At 42.4% G+C, this 18111-nt stretch overlaps 2 protein-coding genes across 4 annotated transcripts in view; one reads left to right on the top strand and one right to left on the bottom strand.

Annotated features, from left to right (window-relative positions):
• The window catches only part of inpp5a (inositol polyphosphate-5-phosphatase A), a 499011-nt gene extending 497299 nt beyond the window's left edge, over nucleotides 1-1712 (top strand). For all 3 annotated transcript variants that reach the window (XM_080205594.1, XM_080205595.1, XM_080205596.1), the window contains exon 16: nucleotides 132-1712. In XM_080205594.1, coding sequence (XP_080061720.1) covers nucleotides 132-181 — 50 coding nt within the window. In that variant the 3' untranslated portion in view covers nucleotides 182-1712. The remainder of the gene's footprint in view (nucleotides 1-131) is intronic.
• Nucleotides 1713-5240: 3528 nt separating this feature from the next.
• On the bottom strand, nucleotides 5241-7781 carry nkx6.2 (NK6 homeobox 2). The gene is made up of 3 exons (XM_080205269.1): nucleotides 7361-7781; nucleotides 6662-6834; nucleotides 5241-5870 (listed from the first exon to the last, which is right to left on the bottom strand). The coding sequence occupies exons 1-3, from the start codon at nucleotides 7779-7781 to the stop codon at nucleotides 5616-5618; spliced, it is 849 nt and encodes a 282-aa protein (XP_080061395.1). The 3' UTR covers nucleotides 5241-5615.
• Nucleotides 7782-18111: the final 10330 nt, after the last annotated feature.

The raw sequence follows: 18111 nt of genomic DNA, 5'->3' as shown, positions 1-18111 counted from the left end.
CCATTTTACCTCTTGGGTACTAAACTGACATACTGGCACTTTTAATTACTTTTGTTCATTCTGTGTTGCCTGGTGTGACAGCGATGTTGTTTGTTGTCCCCCCACCCCACCCCCCGTCCTGACTGCTGCAGCTAAAAGGTATCAGCGGAATGAGAAAATCTTTCGAGAAACTGCCCTCTAATCTGTTTGCCCAAACCGGCAAATACGAAGTGGAGGAACATGAACACCAGAACATTTCGCCAACATCTTTTGTCATTCAACTCGTGTTGAGACTGTATTTTATTCTCCGGGCCACCACCTCCCCCCCTCAGACTGCTCATCATCCATTTTGCTTCGACGTCTTGGAAGTCTGCACAAGAAGGCCACACATACCTCGCCATTTCATATATATTCCTGTGACACTTGAATTAAATGTGGGACAGTTCCGAAACGTGTCACAGATTCGTTGCCAAACACTAACAGTAGAATTGACTACATATTTTTAAAAAAATCTCTCATTTCTAATGTTTAGCTGAAAACATTTGTCTTTTAAAAAAAAAGGAGAAGCTGTATCCTTCTGTAAAGTTTTATGAAGTGCAATGCGAAAAATTGTATATCTATTCTGTACTAGAGGTTTTTTTGTACATTGGATTGTATAGATAGTGGAATTTCTTTCAGTGAAGGCTTTATTGATATCCCCTTTACCTTTTTATGTCTGTGGTAGATTAGTTAGGTATTTTTTTCATTTTGGTGATTCCTTATATTAGATACTACATTTTACATATCTGGTTTTGAATCACAGTGTAGTCCCTCTTCATTTTTATATCCACTTTTAAAAGAAAACTAATTTATAATATAACCTCTCCAGCAATTCTAGATGAACATCTTTTCATAAAGATTGGCTGCTCGTGGTCTGACATAGCTACTATTAGTTAGTGCGGATAGCGGATTGAATCCATACAAGTACAAATTCTCGACCAAACTATACTTTAGATAGCTTAAACCGTGCCATTGGTGATGAAATAACCTAATTTACTATAAGCACCACACCTAATAACAGTCTGTGTCAAGTACTTCTATAGTAACTTATTCCTAAATAATGCCAAGTTTTCAGAATGTGAAATTTGATAGGATGGGTATCATAAGATTTTTTGTAAACTATTTCTGTCTATTTTTGTTACTGCATATGGTGCCAAGTATCTACGGACAGAGTTAAACGGGAATCTCTCTTTCTCTTCTGATATTAGCTTTTGCTAGATGTGCTTCAATGGACTTGTATATAAAGCCCTGGAACGTAAAGTTGCAAATTTCGTATTGTAACGCCTATATTTAATCTCCAGCGCTAATGTTGCAAATTTTACACGCTGCTTTCTTTACAGCATTAAAAGATGATTAGGTCGGAAAATGGGAAACACAGCCAATGCCGATACGTTTCCGCTATCGATTTAATTTACTACACTACAAAGTTCACTAGCTACTTGATAGCGGTGGATTGATGCGTATTCTCGTATAAATCACTACGATTGGAAATGATTTTGTGTCTGCCGCCAGAATTTATGTGGCCGTGACCGTGAGATCATTCTCGTTTGTAGACCAAATGTAAAAAAAAGTGTGCAGACAAACTGTACCAATGTGCCCATGTATCAATAGCCACACACACTGTAAACTATTTTATTAAATCAAGGATTCAAGTTAAGTGACGTTTATGGGCTATAAAAATAAAATTCTTTGTTTCTCAAACAATTCAAGTGTCACGATTCTTCTTTTGTGTTACCGACCGCTCTTTCTGCTAACTAGGAGCAAGAGATTCGATTTATGAAACTATCGTTTCCAGAACTGGCTTCTCACGCTTAACTTTTTCCAGGGCTGTGCGCTGTACACGCCATTCACCTCCCAAAGTGTGGGCTTCGATGGCAGGGAGGGGGTCGTTAGAAAGTAGGAGGTCCTTGAAAGGTCTTTTTAGTCTTGGGGCCAAGAACCGCACCACTAGGGTCACACATGACACCCAGTAGATTGGAGAACCGGTGGCATTTCCAAGGTGACTGAAGGCAACTCCTAAGTGTCACATAAAGAATCGCAACGAAACGAGCGCTGAGGGGTGCGGGGGAGAGACTTCGTCCAAAGCTACGATTAAGTTGATTCCCAATCCCTCCCGATTATCAGACGAGCGAGTGTCTTGATCTCCAGTGACCGGTTAAGGTCCCTTGCAAGTGCTTGAGTAAACGGCGCGAACAGCAGCCGCAGCAACACGGACCTTGCTGGAAAAAAAAAGTCCACAGATTAAATAGCATCCTTGCGGGGAAAGGTGGGGGGGGGGGCGTAGTGAGAAATCAGCGTACCCCTCATCAGAGGATCATCATCACAAAGGGATGACAGATCTGATTGACAGTCAGTGAGAAACCCGCTGCTCAGCGCGACCGATGAGTGATCTCTCCACAGTCTGAGTGTGCAGATCTGTGCGGGATTCCCGGTATTGTCTATCCAGTGAAACTTAAAATAAAAAGCCGAACCATTAAAACTTCATATCGCCAGCACAATCAAGGACCTTGCGCACCCCGGACATGCGTCCCCGTCGGGAATACGATATAAAAGCCTGAGGCCACAAACCAACCGACTCAAAAACAGTTTCTTCCCTGCTGCCATCAGACTTTTGAATGGACCTACATCGCATTAAGTTGGTTTCTTTCTACACTCTATCTATGACTGTAACAGTACATTCTGCATTCTCTCCTTTCTTTCCCTATGAACGGTATTCTTTGTCTGTATAGCACGCAAGAAACAATACTTTTCACTGTATACTGATACCTGTGACAATAATAAATCAAATCAAAATCAAATCAAAAAATTAAGTCGGATAGATTATGTTACATGCCATCCAATTCAGCTTTGCAAATATAGAAATTGCCATCACTATATTTATATTGCAACATCTCAAAATATGTTTGGAAATCGATATAAAGTGACTCTAATTCATATGAAAGGTCATTTCAATGGGCCAAAACTCCACAAAATCGGAGACCAAGTGATGCGTATTTTAAATGTTATTTGTGCTAAAAATATTTAAACAAAGAATGTGAAATATTTTTCATTAAGCACCATGTTATTTTATACTGGGTATAACTGAGTTCATGTGGACACAGCAGAAAGGCAGAAGACACAAGTAGCATCGAACCTCTTCACGCGTTTTCCCCTGAAATATAAAGCCCGTTTTAAAAGTTTTCTTCAATCTCTGGAACTCTCGCCAGGTTCACACTCTTGGCGGGCTGTCTCGTTTCTGTCCTCGCCTGACATTACCAACTGTGCCGAGTGGGGGGGGAGGAGGGGGGAGGCAAAAAAAATCTGGTGTTTGTGTCCAGAAATTAAAACATCTTTACTGATTTAAAGTTTACACAAGTGGAGAACTGGAAACTCTCTGGGGTTCCCAGTTTACAAGGGCTGGCTTCCTTTCCCGGGTTGTGTAATGACTCGTTCCCCTCTTAGTGACTGTCCTGTTATAGAACATACCATCACAACGTGACAAATCCCCACCCGACCCCAACCTCGAATATTCCGCTCTTCACTGAGAATCTGCCCTCTATTTTTCAGAACAGATTTCACCATCCCAGCCTCTACCCTCCCCCCCCCCCCCGCCCCCACCAAACAGCACCCAACGTATTCAAGACATCTCTGTGCGAGCTTTCAAAGTTTGCAAGGCCGAGCCGGTATTCGATTTAGAAACGGGCAATTGAAATCTGCACGCAATAAGATTTAATACTTCGATATTTCACATTACATCGGCCAGAGCCAGATGGGGAAGAATGAAGATTTTATCTGTTCATCATCAGGTACTTTCAGGTGAGATATCTGATCTCCATTCACAAAACTCCGCGGCCTGTAGACTTTCCCCACACCCATTGAAAATTCACAAGTAGTTAAAAAGGACTGTGGCAGTTGTGTCAAGCGGCCGGAATATTTGGGTATTTGAAAAGTTCATTTTAGTTGTTCCGACCCATTTGATAATGTCGATGCGATTTTTAAAAAATGATAATAATTTATTAAAACAACAAGCACTGGCCAGAGCCTGCTTCAATTTTCGTTCGTTATTCGCTGCAGGTTGCCTGGATTTTCGGAGCTTCCGTCAAACTGCGAGCCAGTCTCGGAATTAAGCCGGATTCCACCATTCCATATGTACTTGTGAGGTGGACTGGAGCAGACTTTGCACAACAGGGGTGGTGGCCAGGCTCCGACCCCCCTGACATCGGATATCTCCCTTTCCATTCTCCCCAAAAAATCGAAGGAAAGGGGAACGGATACCCTCTCACTTAAGACAATTCGATCAATTGGATTTCTGGAATAATAACCGAGTGTTATCCAATGCAAGAGCCCAGACAGACATGTAGAAATATATCATTTCAATTTCAATGTAAATTCGCAGTCAAAATCGCAGTTACACACTGACAGGCAAAAGTTGTTGGAAGTTTCTGCTCACGACAAGCATGAGTTTTGTTTTAATTAAGCTGCAATCGAGAACTTTCGTTAGTTTAGGATTCACATGGGTTTTATTTTTAAAATTAGAAGTGTTTTAACTGGGGACCGCATCGAGCCATTATGGATGGTAATTGTCACAGGGATCCTATATTAGAACTTTCCAAAACACAGACCTGTTGACTACCCCGACCCCCCACCCCCAGCCTTCCCCAGTTTAAAACAAAGTAATCGCCAAAAAGAAAACATGAATTTTACAAAGTGAAGTTTGAGAGTTCGCACTGATCGCTTGCTCGGATGGAATCGGTGAGCAAGTGCCACATGCCTTTTACTGGATGTGGTTAAAATAATTCTGGATATATTTCCATCAGTCCAACGGCGTGTGTAACAGGCTTGGCTGGAACAACCATCGAAAGGCAAGTTACAGGTAGCCCGTTAACAAGTGCCACCCTTGCAATCTCCCCAGCAAATAATACCGCTCATTTCCGAGCACAAAAGCAGCCGGATTCCGACCACCGGGTTTCATATAGTTAAATAATTTATTGATAATACAAAGATTCCCCCCCCCCAACTATTGCGGACGCAATCATAATTCCTTCAAACCATCTCCAACAGAGTGTGCAGAAGTTTCTTCGGATTTAGTGGAGCAAAAACTCCACGCAGAAATAAAACAAACCGAAAACCTCTTGGGAAGGAAAATTGACCCTCGTTTGCGAAGACAAAATATTAGCCTTTTGAATGTAAATAACACAAAAAAACTTTACATTTAATGTTTTTTTTACAACACAAACGTGCATCTTCATATGTACAGCTACAGTTTTAATCTGTGTTTTATACAAAAAAAAATGACCTTTCTGATTGTTAATCCTGAACACGGGGGAAATGCTAAGAAAGTCTGGTTCTATGGACACTTGAGGAAATCGCACTTCGCCTTTCAGACCCGCCTCAGCTCCAGTCCAAGTTATTTATATAATCCAGCTGCAAGATAATTCCATAACTTATTCTGTAAAAAATATATACATCTCACATACATTAGGCTGTACAACACACATCACTTAAATCTGTGGAACACGGGATTTATTTTTTTCTTTAATACCCTGGTTAATTCAGCCGCTCGAGCTGCTCAGATAATCATTTCTTTTGTTGTTTGTTGTTGCAGTTTTGAAAGTTTGTCACGAAATCTCTGGGCTGTTGTTGTGTGGGTCCAGGATGGTGAGGGAGCTGGCGCCTTTGTGCTTTTTCAGTAGCCGTGTGATCTTCTCGTCGTCCGAATTGGGATCCAGGGGTCGATTATACTCGTCCTCGTCCTCCTCGTTCTCCGAGGTTTCTTTAAGTTTCTCCGTCTCTGAGTCGTGCTTTTTCTTGGCGGTGGCCATTTCGGCCGCATGTTTCTTCCTCCACTTGGTCCTCCTGTTCTGGAACCACACCTGTTGCCAAAAGAAAATGAAATCTGTAAACCCCTGTGTTTTTAACATCAACAAAAAAAAGCCATCGCCACCCAAACCAGCTGCCAATCTGGTTATCTCAACTATCCTGTTTTGTTTTAAACAAGACAGTATAAAACTGCAGACACAACAAATAACACAAGTTTCTGAATAGTACGGGTGGAGAAGGAATGTTTAGAATTTCCCTCCCCCTCAAATAGTTTCGCAGGGGTCTTAACTTCAATCCAGCTCTGCGTGCATTGGGGAATGGTGAATCATGTTTTGCTTCAATGCAGGGGTCTACAAGACCGTGGCCTGCCTTCTTATTTACTGTTACTTCTGGGGAATGTTGCATCAGATTTCAATGTAGTGTTTCTGACACACCATGAAACATAACTGGATTGAACCAAAGGCCTCGAGAGTGGACAATCCAGTGTCAGATTCACCTCCAATTGCCATTTAATGTCTAACACGGTGCATGTATTTCCACAAATACAATTATTATTCTTTTAAAAAAACATTTCAGTGATAATCGGTTTGGCTGCACTTCCCAGTCAGTCACTTGAGTATCAGCCTGGCCTGGTAAAAGTACTTAGATCGTGTTTGGTGAACTCTGAATAAATATTATCTACAACCCTTAGCAACAACATTTGAATGTCCAGCGTTAAATAAGGCCGCTGAGGAAATACAATGCAGAACATCAGCCTGCCTGTTTCCTGCCTGTAAAAGGCCACGATGAGTAAAATGTTTTTATTTGGATGAATTGAGTGCAATGAAGATGCGAAATGTTTTACCTTTACTTGACTCTCTGTCATTCCCAGAGAATAGGCTAACCGGGCCCTTTCCGGTCCGGCTAAATATTTGGTCTGTTCAAATGTTTTTTCCAGAGCAAAGATCTGTTGACCTGAAAATGTTGGTCTGGAATGCTTCTTCTTCCCGTCCTTGTCAAGGACTAAGCTACCTTGCGCTGCGGGGGAGGGTAGGTGGGGGAGTAAACGGGAAAAAAAACTTAAAACAGCGAAATATTGTCGGTATCATATGTAGACAGTGGCACAGAAAGCACGGGAGGTCATTTAACCCAGCCTTACCGCATCTTTTAACAGTGCAAAGTACACAACTCAGCAAAAGGAATTGGATGCAGTTAGTTACCCCTGCTGTCTTTTCGGGGGAAGAGGGTCTCACAGAATTTAATTTTAAAAAGCGAGTGAATTATTTTATGGGCATTATTTCCTCCACAAGAAAGAAGCAACGCATTCTCGATTTGATGAGTGGGTTAAATGGTTGAATCAATAGTTGTTACACATCTAATGTTAAACGGCACGGCAAACTCGATAATTCAGGAAAAGTTTTTTATACGTTTGGAGTGAAAGCATTGATACAAAACCCACCACAAAACATAAAAGTTTTCAAAGGAAAATTGGCCCAGTAATGTCAAACGACAGATTCGAAAGTACAGACATTAAAACATAGCAATGTGCTCGGACAGTACGTACTTGGACAGACTACCCTGGGGTCTCTCCACGGGGATCCCTGCATCATTCCCGGCCAGAAGATGGGGGGTCGCCCCGGCAATTCTGCAAGGGGCTTGGGGTACCTGGAGACGGCGGCGGCCGCTGTCGGGTTAAAATACATCCCGGCCGTGGTGGCAAGTCCGTTGAGCCGAGGGAGTCCAGAGAGCAGATTGTTGGCGGTGGTGACGGGGCGGCCCAAGATGTCGCTAATTCCGTGCGGCGTGCCCAGCGGGATCTGCGCGTTCAAACTGGCCAGAGTCGGGGCTTTAAAGCTGGAGGGATTCTGCAGGGAGTACGGGAATATCGAAGCCTTCATCTCAGTCATGTTGTGCAACGCGGCCAGCGGCGTGCTGCTCAGGACGAATGCACTCTGGCGGTTATCCATCTGCCCGACGGCTAACATTGGATCAGATCATAGATTTGTCAGGACCCACTAGTAAACGCTGCGAGATCTTGGATCGTGCTTTCTCTCTTGTTTTGTTTTTTTCTAAAAAAAATCTTGAAGAGGAGGCCAGTATGCCCCCCCCGCCACTAGTGACAAGTGTTAATAGTTATGATCATCCAGATGAACGTATCCAGTCCGGCTGGGAGGGTGGTGGGGGGGAGTAGAGGGGACTGGGGAGGGGAGGGGGGGGGGCTGTCCAAAGAAGTCTAGCAGAGGAAGGGAGGGAGGGGAAGAAGGGGGGGAGGGAAGAGATGCCTGCTCCTTCCTCTGCTGCCTTGCCTTCCTGGCCGCTGTGCCGGGGATTTCAGGTGAAATTGACTGGAGCCGGGGTCCAGGGCGCGGAAGATGCGCTGATAAACCACCCCGGCACCTGCCAAACTCCCTTCCCCATTGGCCAAGGGCGCCAGGCTCGCTCTCTGATTGGCCCGGGAGCCTGCGGATTCCTGCTTCCTTCTTTGGCTGAGGTGCGTCAGGAAACTCCCAGCGAAGCTCAGAGCACCCGCCACCCACCCCACAACACACCCACTCCAATCTGACACCTCCTGATTGCTCTCAACTTGGTGGCATCCTCATGTCACATCAGTTGTGAACCGAGATGAGGAGGCATTTCTTCAGCCAGAGGTTGTTGAATCTGTGGAATTCATTGCCACAAGAAAGCTGTGGAGGTCAGGCCACTGAGTGCATTTAAGACATAGACCAGAATTTTACTGGCCCGCCCACCACAGGAATCAGAGCCAGCAAGGTCCATTGACCTCGGGCGGGACTTTATGGTTTCAGGATGAGGGAGGGCACAAAATCCTACCCATCGAATTCCTACTGTGCAGAAGGAGGCCATTCAGCCCATCAAGTCTGCACCAACTCACTGACTGACCATCCCACCTAGGCCCTATCTGCGTAACCCCAGGTATTGACCTTGCTAGTCAATGAAAACATGGCCAATCCACCTAATCAGCACATCTTTGGACTGTGGGAGGAAACTGGAGCACCCAGAGGAAACCCATGCAGACATAGGGAGAACATGCAAACTCCGCACAGTCATCCGAGGCCAGAACGGAACCTGGTTCCTGGTGCTGTGAGGCAGCAATGCTAACCACTGTCACTATGCTGCCCCAGACAGAGATAGAAAGGTTATTGATTGGTAAAGGGATCAAGTGTTACAGGGGACAAGTGGGAGAATGGGGCTGAGAAACTTGTCAGCCATGATTGAATGGAGGAAAGGATTCCACTGGCCGAATAGCCTAATTCTGCTCACATATCTTATGGCCTTATGGTCTTATAAAAGCCAAATCACTTCCTTCCTCAGCAACCACCCCCCCCCCACCTCCATCACAAACACTATTATAATTATTATGTGCCCATGTGAGTAATGGCAGCACTTAACTTTTTAGAACATAGGAACTTAGGAGTTTGGAGCAGAGGTAGGCAAATTCAGTCCTTGGAACCTGTTACCATTCAACCAGATCATGGCTGATCTCGTCCTGGTCTCAAATTCACATCTCTACCTGTTCTCCGCATCTCTTTAACTTTTTTTAATATTAGAAAAATGTCTAACAAAGAATAGTACAGCACAGGAACAGGCCCTTCGGCCCACATGTATTGCCGAACATGACGCCAAATTAAACTAATCCTTTCTGCCTGCCCTTGGTCCATATCCCTCTATTCCTTGCATATTTATGTTCTTATCTAAAAGCTCATCAAACACCCCTATGGTATCTGCCTCCACCACCACCTCTGGCAGCGCGTTCCAGAACCTAGCACTCTCTGTGTAACAAAAAACTTGCACTTCACATCTCCTTTGAATTCGCCCCCCCCCACCCCACTCCGCCTCAACTTTTCTTGCAAGAATTGGGGGTTGGTGGTTAGAATATTCTTCATTTTTAAATAATAACTAATTGGAGCCAGAAATGAGGAGTTATCCCGAAGTAAAAATGCCCTGCAGAATGACACAATTTCAACGAACTGTGTGAACTGATCAGCAATATACAGAAACAAGACGAATGAAAGCAGTAATCAAGGTCCTGAACTGTATGATGTGTTTGGTTATGGCACCCCCTCCCCTCCCCCCACCCCGAACCACAACGAAATGGTCCTCTCTAATTAGAATCCCGAGTCTTTTTTTAAAAAAAAGCAAATGAAGGGTCATCAATGATGCAAAACCTCCTTGATTCAGGCCGTTCCCATAATGTTGTGAACGATCAATTAATGGTTACAGTTAATGTGCGATAAAGGCGTGCTGTCCCTTCATTAAAAAAAGACGTGAACATCTCAATTACATAACACCTGGGCTGTTGATTTGAAGCCGTTTCGATATGTATCGTTTAAGTGACTCTGACACACGAATACTGCTACAATGTTGCTTGTCACTGCCAATTAGCTGCCTGCACACGCCGGGGCCATCGTCTTACTTTATCAACTTTTTTTTCCCCCGCCGCAACTGAGGATGTTAAAACTCGCTTTATTTCGGTCGGTCTGGAATCAAACGAACCGATTTACAATGGCTGTTGGGGGAGACTGGTTTTACAATGACAAGCTCCACAGGCGAGTGAATCCTCATTGCCCTCTCCCAATGTATCTTTCAATTTCTCTGCTGCTCAGTCCAAGTGTCTATAACCAGCTGTTTTACCCTTTCAGCACCTATTTTCATTCACATTCACGCTATTTATTTGTTTTTTAAAAATACACAGTGTATGGAATGATGCAAATAACTTAACACCTTTCAACACGATTCCATTCTCTGCTTAGAGAGAGAATTGTTTAAAAGAAATATAGCTCTTGTAAACGAGTTCAGAACATAAGCATTAAAAAAATGACCATCTCGACGGGGGCGGGGGGCGGGGGGCGGAGGCGGGGTGCTCGGCGGGAAAATACCGGACAAGCGGCCTTCAAAGCCTGAAATGATTTTTTTCAAATGTGTACAATGCTTGTTGTATATAAAGATTGAGTTTCATCACATGGGCTTGAATAAAAATCGGTATTTGCTGAAACCGAATTATTTGCATTGAAATTAAATGCAAGCAGGTGATGGTATTTAACGCCGCCCGTTTTGTTTAAGGATATTGCTGGAGTATATTACACGGGGAAAAAAATGTCTTAATGCGGCAGCTTTCTCTATCCTTTAAGGCTGGAGACATCCCTCAAACTTCATAGTAATCGTACAGCAGATTCCATCCATCTTGGAGTTATATTAACTGCTCAACTATTCCGATCGCGTAAAATAATTACACATGGTATGTGCCTTTCAAATTTCTATTGATGTACAATATATATGTTAACTTTTGAAGGGCCAACCATTTCCAAATATCCCACCTACTCATTTCAGCACAGAACTGGCCTAACTAGGCAAGGGGGACACAATTCTTTATGAAGATTCAAACAGTGCAAGTCGATGTTAATAAGCTCAAAGTAGTTTATTATCTCCAGTGAGTGAAAAGTTTTTGGTGCCGATGAAGAGTTATAAAAATAACCTATGGGGGTGCTTGAAGAACGCAGCGTGAGACCTCTAGTGAGCGCACCGGGTTACAGCAGGGTAGCCCAGACTCCAGATTCACTGTCAAAATACAATTTCACTGGAAATTTCAAATAGCCCACAGCAGTGTTTTTTTTCTACCTAGTTAAAAAACGACTCGCGAAGATTGACAACGAGGTATTTGTCTGTAATGGACACGGGGGAAAAGGTGACAGGATTTACAGCGGTTTAATTGGAACAAGATGGACCATTTAGTTCAAGAGCAATATTGGCAAATGAAATCAAATCGGGCAGGACTTTCTGATGCGTCCAACATCAAGTACTGAACAAAGTAACTTCATGTGAAATCGAAATAAAGGCACAGATTAATGTTGGATAACAGGAGGGTGATTAACGGGGACATGCACTACTATCGATTCCCACTGAACAGGGTATTAAAATACGGATTTAATGAATTTTTCTTAATGAGGACAATCTGAGAGATTAGAATACTACAGGATCCTATTTAAAAAATAACATTGAAGGACACCGTTGGCTAGGTCAGTATTTATTGCCCATCCCTAATTGCCCTTGAGAAGGTGGTGTGTTGAGATACCCTCTTAAACCACATCAGTCTCTGTGGTGTAGGTACACCCACTGTGCTGGGGGCTTATTTCCTTCTTCGTCCAGGTTGGAATTGGCGTTCGTCACTTTAATATTTTCTTGAAGCTTTTCACCCCTTTTGTTTTGGTTGGGGCAAGCAAGGATATGGATTTGAGTCTGCCGGCTCCACTTTGCTCATTGGCTTTGCAACTTTAAGAATGAAGTAAAAAAATATATATACTAAAATGTGTTTTTGACTCTATATTGGCGTATGCCCTATTTTGTTTAAGTGGTGATTTAATTTTTGCTATAAAACCCGAACACATTCAGACGGTCATTATATCGCGGACTGTATAATGTTTTGCAACAGGCGTTCGCCATCCGCCACTTTCAGACTGAACTGAAGTTCTTATTAACTGACCTTTAGAGTCCTTTTGATCGGTACAGCCTGTAATATTGACAAATCTCATCCTCGCTGACCGGTTACGTATCCTGACGTTCGCTGCGACCAACCCAATATCCTTGACCGGAGCCGCGAATGTGTAATATTCCCCACTTCTAATGCAAAATTGTTTTGTTTAAATTAACTGCAACCTCCACGGTGACAAGAACTCCCCTTAGATATAGAAATATAAACAAATAATACATTGTTTCAGCTTTGATGTTGCTGAACAATTGATGCCATTATGGTACATTATTTGGGGTATCGAATGCTATGAACTGGATAAGTAACTTCTCACCCTTAATAAGTTTAAGGAAAAAGTTGGACGCTGAGTTAGACACTGCACATTGTATCTGTGACATTCTGGTGTAGCTGAAACGAAACACGAGTGAATAATGGTTGACTTTTAATGGAAACAGATTTATTCATTGTTTCGCATTCTATTATTGTCAAGAGGGAGCTAAGGACCACTTCTGGAGTTTACTATGAAGAGCAGTTAGCTCTTGTTTATATGTTCCCCTCCCCACAAAACTCCCACAGCAGGATTTGAAGCAGTGTGATCTCAGTATGATTCTTATTGACTCGTGAGGGAGTGAAACAGACTTCGTTTTAATGGTTTCGACACGGAGGTAAATGGTTGCTGTCTCTTTAAAAGCAAGTTACATAAATTACAGAGCAGGCAACGCACCATAGGTCCGTGAATCGATTCGATTCTCATAGGTAACAGCAAGCAATCTGATCCTCCAAATGAATTGAGATTTACTTGGTAGCTGTAAAGTTTCCACGAATTACGCGGGCTGCGGGTTATTTCACCCCATTTCCAGACTAAGTAGTTTGAGAAAATATTTATTTTACACACCGGAATAAATTAGCAGAACGTCGCTCATATAAACACGCTGGCGATGACCTACAGTTAAGTTTGAGGCACCTCAAAAAGACATTCTGAGGGAGCAAATTGTTAAAAATTGCTCAAAACATTGATATCTGATGAGACAATGTCATTTCACGCCAGAAGTTTGAGAGATTGATCGAGATGGGTCTCGATATTATTGAAATAAAAGCAGAAAAATGCCGAGTAAACTCAGCAGGTCTGGCAGCATCTGTGGAGAGAGAAACAAGAGTTCAGGCTTCAAGTTCGATATGACTTCTTCAGAATGATGTAATTGAAATAAGATTAATTGTGACCACTTAGTTATTCAATCAAGCTAATGAAGTGACACTTCTTAAAATGGGTATAGATTCCTGGATTGTTTAACGCTGGAAATTGAGCAGAGCAAAAGAAAATATAAACAAGTCGTCTTTTTATTGCTTAAGTGCCCTTCGTGTGATAAATATTAATACCCCTTTGGTGGCAAAGTGCTAAGTTATAGCCCGGGAATTTACAGAACACGCGCGCAACAAACCTTGATGTTCCCAATATATTTTAATCTCATTTGCCTCGATTTCTCTGGGGGAGTGGGTGGATAATATATTGAATTACACTAATGGCAGCTCACTCAAAGATGTGGAGCTTCGGGAGTCCTTCGATCCGAGTCAACTTTAATCTTCAGCTCAAAAACTGAGCATCCTACACCACCACATGAAAACCTGGAATATTACAGCCGAATCAGTCTATCACATCTCAGCAAAAAAAAATCACATATTTGTCTGCTTGTGGTTTTTTCATGAGGCCGGCGCGTTTTGGGATATGAATGGTTGTTGGGGGTGTACAATGTTCCCCCTCCCATCAAAGAACAAAGTGATTTTCCTTTTTTTAAGGGTCTGACTCGGATTAAATATATTTTATTATGACTTAAACTGACACTTTATAACTAAATTTCATTTAATCTTTTAAATATATTCAATGCAACCCCAAATCGAAGTACCCACTTTCCGCAAAAGCATCTTAAGCGGGTAATACATTCTTGGCCAAGCTTAGCGTTTTTTTCTGTCTGACTCAAATTCTTGTCAAGGTAATCTTAAAGTTACAAAGCAAATGCTCAGAGTAGACCGCGCAAGTCCCATTCCATCTCCTTGCTAGCTCCAAAAAATAAATTCAAATTGAATCCAATTCATGACCCCCATAAGAGAAACACACAAGGTTCAGGCTGACAGGAAAAGGCGCTGCACCCCATCTCAGGCTTGAGCTGACGCTTGGTCTTAGCCAGAACCCCGGGTTTTCCAGACAGTTTGAATCGAGCCGCTGTACCGTGCCTTCACCACACTTCATTACAGTGGCTCGGAAAAATACATTAATTCCAATTACTGAGGCGCTTCCCTTAGATCTGAAGGGGAAGCGACGGGGAGAAACTCCGATGAAAAAAACTGTGGCCAAATATTTCATGTTGATTTAAATACAAGTAGTCTAGTATCTCCTTTTTTAAAAAAACTTTAATTATTTGGTTTTAAACGATCATTGTTCTGTTGCTCACTTATTTTATAACTCCAATGGTTAAGTTGTAATTTCTTATTTCCACTATGTCTAAAACACGAATTAATATTGTCATTTAGTTCCGTGAAGATGGTTTATCAGCGGACGACTAGAAATTCGTGAAAAATGAAATATTGAATCTATTTGGAATTGAGCTTGTAATCCTTCTTAGCGCAACATTAATTAGTTACAGGGTAAATCGATCTTTAGTTACAATCAGGAACTAAAAAGCAAGCCCATTAAAAAAAAAGAACAACTAGCTAGACATTCTGCAAAGGAACAGAATGCTAGGCAGTAATATTCGAAATTGTGCAGGTCTGATTTCTTGCTGCTAGTTATAGAATTAGACATTGGGCTACTGGAGACCCACAGGTAGAATTTTGTATTTTAAAATGTCTGAAATTTACATTAATTATCGCTACTCATTGAGCCGATTGTGTATTAATTTAGGTTTTAATTTAAAAATTCTTAAAGATTTCAAGTGTAGGATATGAAATGAATTTATCGAGTTTGCTTTTTATTACATTTTCCAATCAAACAAAACTATAAAGATTTGCCAAACATCCTTTGACCTTGAAAAACTTAGGACATACAAAATATGCTCATTACAATACACAATAAATATGTTATTTCAACGTTTACAGCCTTCACAATTATCAACATTTCACAGGAATTAAAACAAAAGGAAATATTTAAGTTGGCCTCAATAGAAATATTGTATCCATTGTTTGCTAAACATCAGTGTGCCACAAGTATATGAAGAAACGATCATTTTTAATGCTGTTTTCAGACTTGGGACGAGAAATTTACAAGCAACGCCTATCTGTATTCATGAAAAGCAGCTAACCTTGAATTGAACTCGGGGTTTGCAACAATTAGACTTTGTTGCCTTATATGGGCAAGCTAACGCGAACTGCTTAACTTCAGTAAATGGACTGGAGTTTTAATCTCAGGTGGAGGGGGAACAGGGCGGTAATTGGTGTCGGGTGGCAGGCTGGGTTGAAGCCGAGAGACTTGGAGGAACAGATTTGCCCCCAGTCCTTGCCTCATTTAGAGCAGGAGCAGATTATTTTCCCTTTTTTCAGTTTTCCCGACCACAGTCAGACAATCTGTGAGGCTGACTGGCTGTCAGCTCGCTCTCTTTTGGGAATAATCTGTAAACTGGGAACCGGAGAGGTTGGAGGGATCGGAGATCGTTTAGGTAGGAGATATTCAGAATTGGGGCAATAAACTTTTGGCTAAAATCAAGCTTTAGATCAAATACAAGGTGGGGTGCATTGACTTGTCTAATGTTTCAAGTTTAATTTATTAGTGTCACAAGTAGGCTTACATTAAAACTGAAATGAAGTAACTCTGAAAATTTCCAGTTGCCACACTCCCGTGCCTATTCGCTACACTAAGAAAGAATTTAGCATAGCCAATGCACCTAACCAGTACCTCTTTCAGACAGTGGGAGGAAACCAGAGCACCCAGAGGAAACCCACATAAACACGGGGAAAGCATGCAAACTTCACACCAACAGTGTCCCAAACTAGGTATGGAATCTGGGTCTTTGGCGCTGTGAGCAGCAGTGCTAACCACTGTGCCACCCTGCCAGATTGCTGTGATTTTATCAGTAAATGAAGTTTTTATTTTATCAGTAAATGCAATTAAGTTACTGTGAAAATTTCCTAATCACCACACTCCGGTGCCTGTTCGGGTACACTGAGGGAGAATTTAGCATGGCCAATGCACCTAACCAGCACATCTTTCAGACTGTGGGAGGAAACCAGAGCACCCAGAGGAAACATAAACATGGGGAAAACATGCAAACTTCACACCAACAGTGTCCCAAACCAGGTATCAAACCTGGGCCTGACTCTGCGCAGACAGTTGCCCAAGCCAGGAATCAAACCCGGGTCCCTGGTGCTGTGAGGCAGCAGTGCTCACCACTATGCCAATGTGCCACCCATCAGCTTAGATCTTGTATGTCTCTTGTGGGGACCATGAAGTTATTTGTCTTTTATTTTGGCGCAAATAGATAGATTTTGGCTTGCCTGGTGCATTTTGCACATTGGCTTCATAATTTAAGAATGGGTTATATTTAGATATTTCAAACCAGTACTGAGGCTGTGTATTGAGTACTGTGGTTGTTGCCTGGGAGCTGGACAGAGGAGGCAGATTGTGGGGCAAAGTGGATGGGAATCAGAGGGTAGCTGGGATTTGAGATCCAGGTGAGAGATCAGGAGGTTGGGGTGATGGTGGGAGAAGGTTAGCAGAGCCCTCAGGCATAAGGTCTTATGGGAGAAGTGGGGGAACTTCTCTAATCACAGGGGTGGGTGTAACCCTTTCAAGGAAACCCAGGTGGGCAGAGTTCATTTTGGAAATTGGATTAAGAGGCTGATAGGCTCAATCAGCGCAACATTGAGGGCTGAAGGGCCTGTACTGTGCTGTAGTGTTCTGTTTTCTATAATATTTCAATTGTCAACATGCCTCCAGGGAAATAAAACCTGAAGTAGGCATTTTGGAAGTGAGACTCAGATCCTTAAGACATTAATGTCCTACCCAACAGCATGGGGTTCAATCCTTGTCTTGGTTGAGGTGGATTCGGAATCTGCCTTCCTGCCCCTCCTTGGCGGAAGTCACGGTGTTCTGAGTTGGACCTGCCTCAGGGCAGAGCACTGAAGAAGATTAATAGGTTTTGTACATTGAAAATACCCATTACAATATTTTCTGCTGAATACCTGGACTGACATGAGAATCTGAAATTCGGGATTTGAAAGTCAGTACTGACGATAGCATGGACTCAAAGTATCAGGTTACAAATCTTAACGTTTCCTAGAAAACACAGCAAAAGTAGAATTCATGATAAATTGGTGGTCCTGATGGTGAAATGTCCATTAGATGGCACAGTAGCTTTATCATTTTAAAATAGCATATCCTCCAAATCATCAGGAGCTATGCAACTAGAGATCTGTTAGTGTACTTTATTAAGGCATGCTTTCACTATTATAACATACCTCCTGTGCCATACTTCGGGCGTCACCCAGCTGAATATTGCAATATCACAGTTTACATGTTAAACCTTGTATGCAGATTTGTTGCAGCTGGTTGGCTTTAAGTTTGTAAAACAGCAACAAATCTGAAGAGGGAGATAAAGTGCAACATGAAGGATGGAATGTGGATAAGAACTCTGAACTGCAAAGCAACAACTGAGAATGCACAGAAGAGAAATGTAATCACAAGAGAAAGGGAAAAGTGAACAAATAAATCAGTCAAATTCTTTTCTGAAGATGTGAGCTGCCCGTTTCTTTTATAAATGTAACAATTGCAATGAGGTTACTGCGAAAATCCCCTAATCGCCACAGTCCAGTGCCTGTTCAGACACACTGAGGGAGAATTTAACATG

This window comes from Carcharhinus amblyrhynchos, chromosome 17, assembly GCF_965287045.1.
Source record: "Carcharhinus amblyrhynchos chromosome 17, sCarAmb.v2.hapA, whole genome shotgun sequence".
Lineage (NCBI taxonomy): Eukaryota > Metazoa > Chordata > Chondrichthyes > Carcharhiniformes > Carcharhinidae > Carcharhinus > Carcharhinus amblyrhynchos.
Note: the sequence above shows the minus strand (reverse complement) of the source record. Positions and strands in the feature narration are given on the sequence as shown.

Bases quoted from the DNA above. Each gene is read 5' to 3' on its own strand.
- nkx6.2 (XM_080205269.1), bottom strand. From the start codon at position 7,781: ATGTTAGCCGTCGGGCAGATGGATAACCGCCAGAGTGCATTCGTCCTG. The intron at 6,835-7,360 runs GTACGTACTGTC...CCTCCCCCGCAG, and splicing joins CCCCAGGGTAGTCTGTCCAA to CGCAAGGTAGCTTAGTCCTT. The intron at 5,871-6,661 runs GTAAAACATTTC...TTTTGGCAACAG, and splicing joins TGACAGAGAGTCAAGTAAAG to GTGTGGTTCCAGAACAGGAG.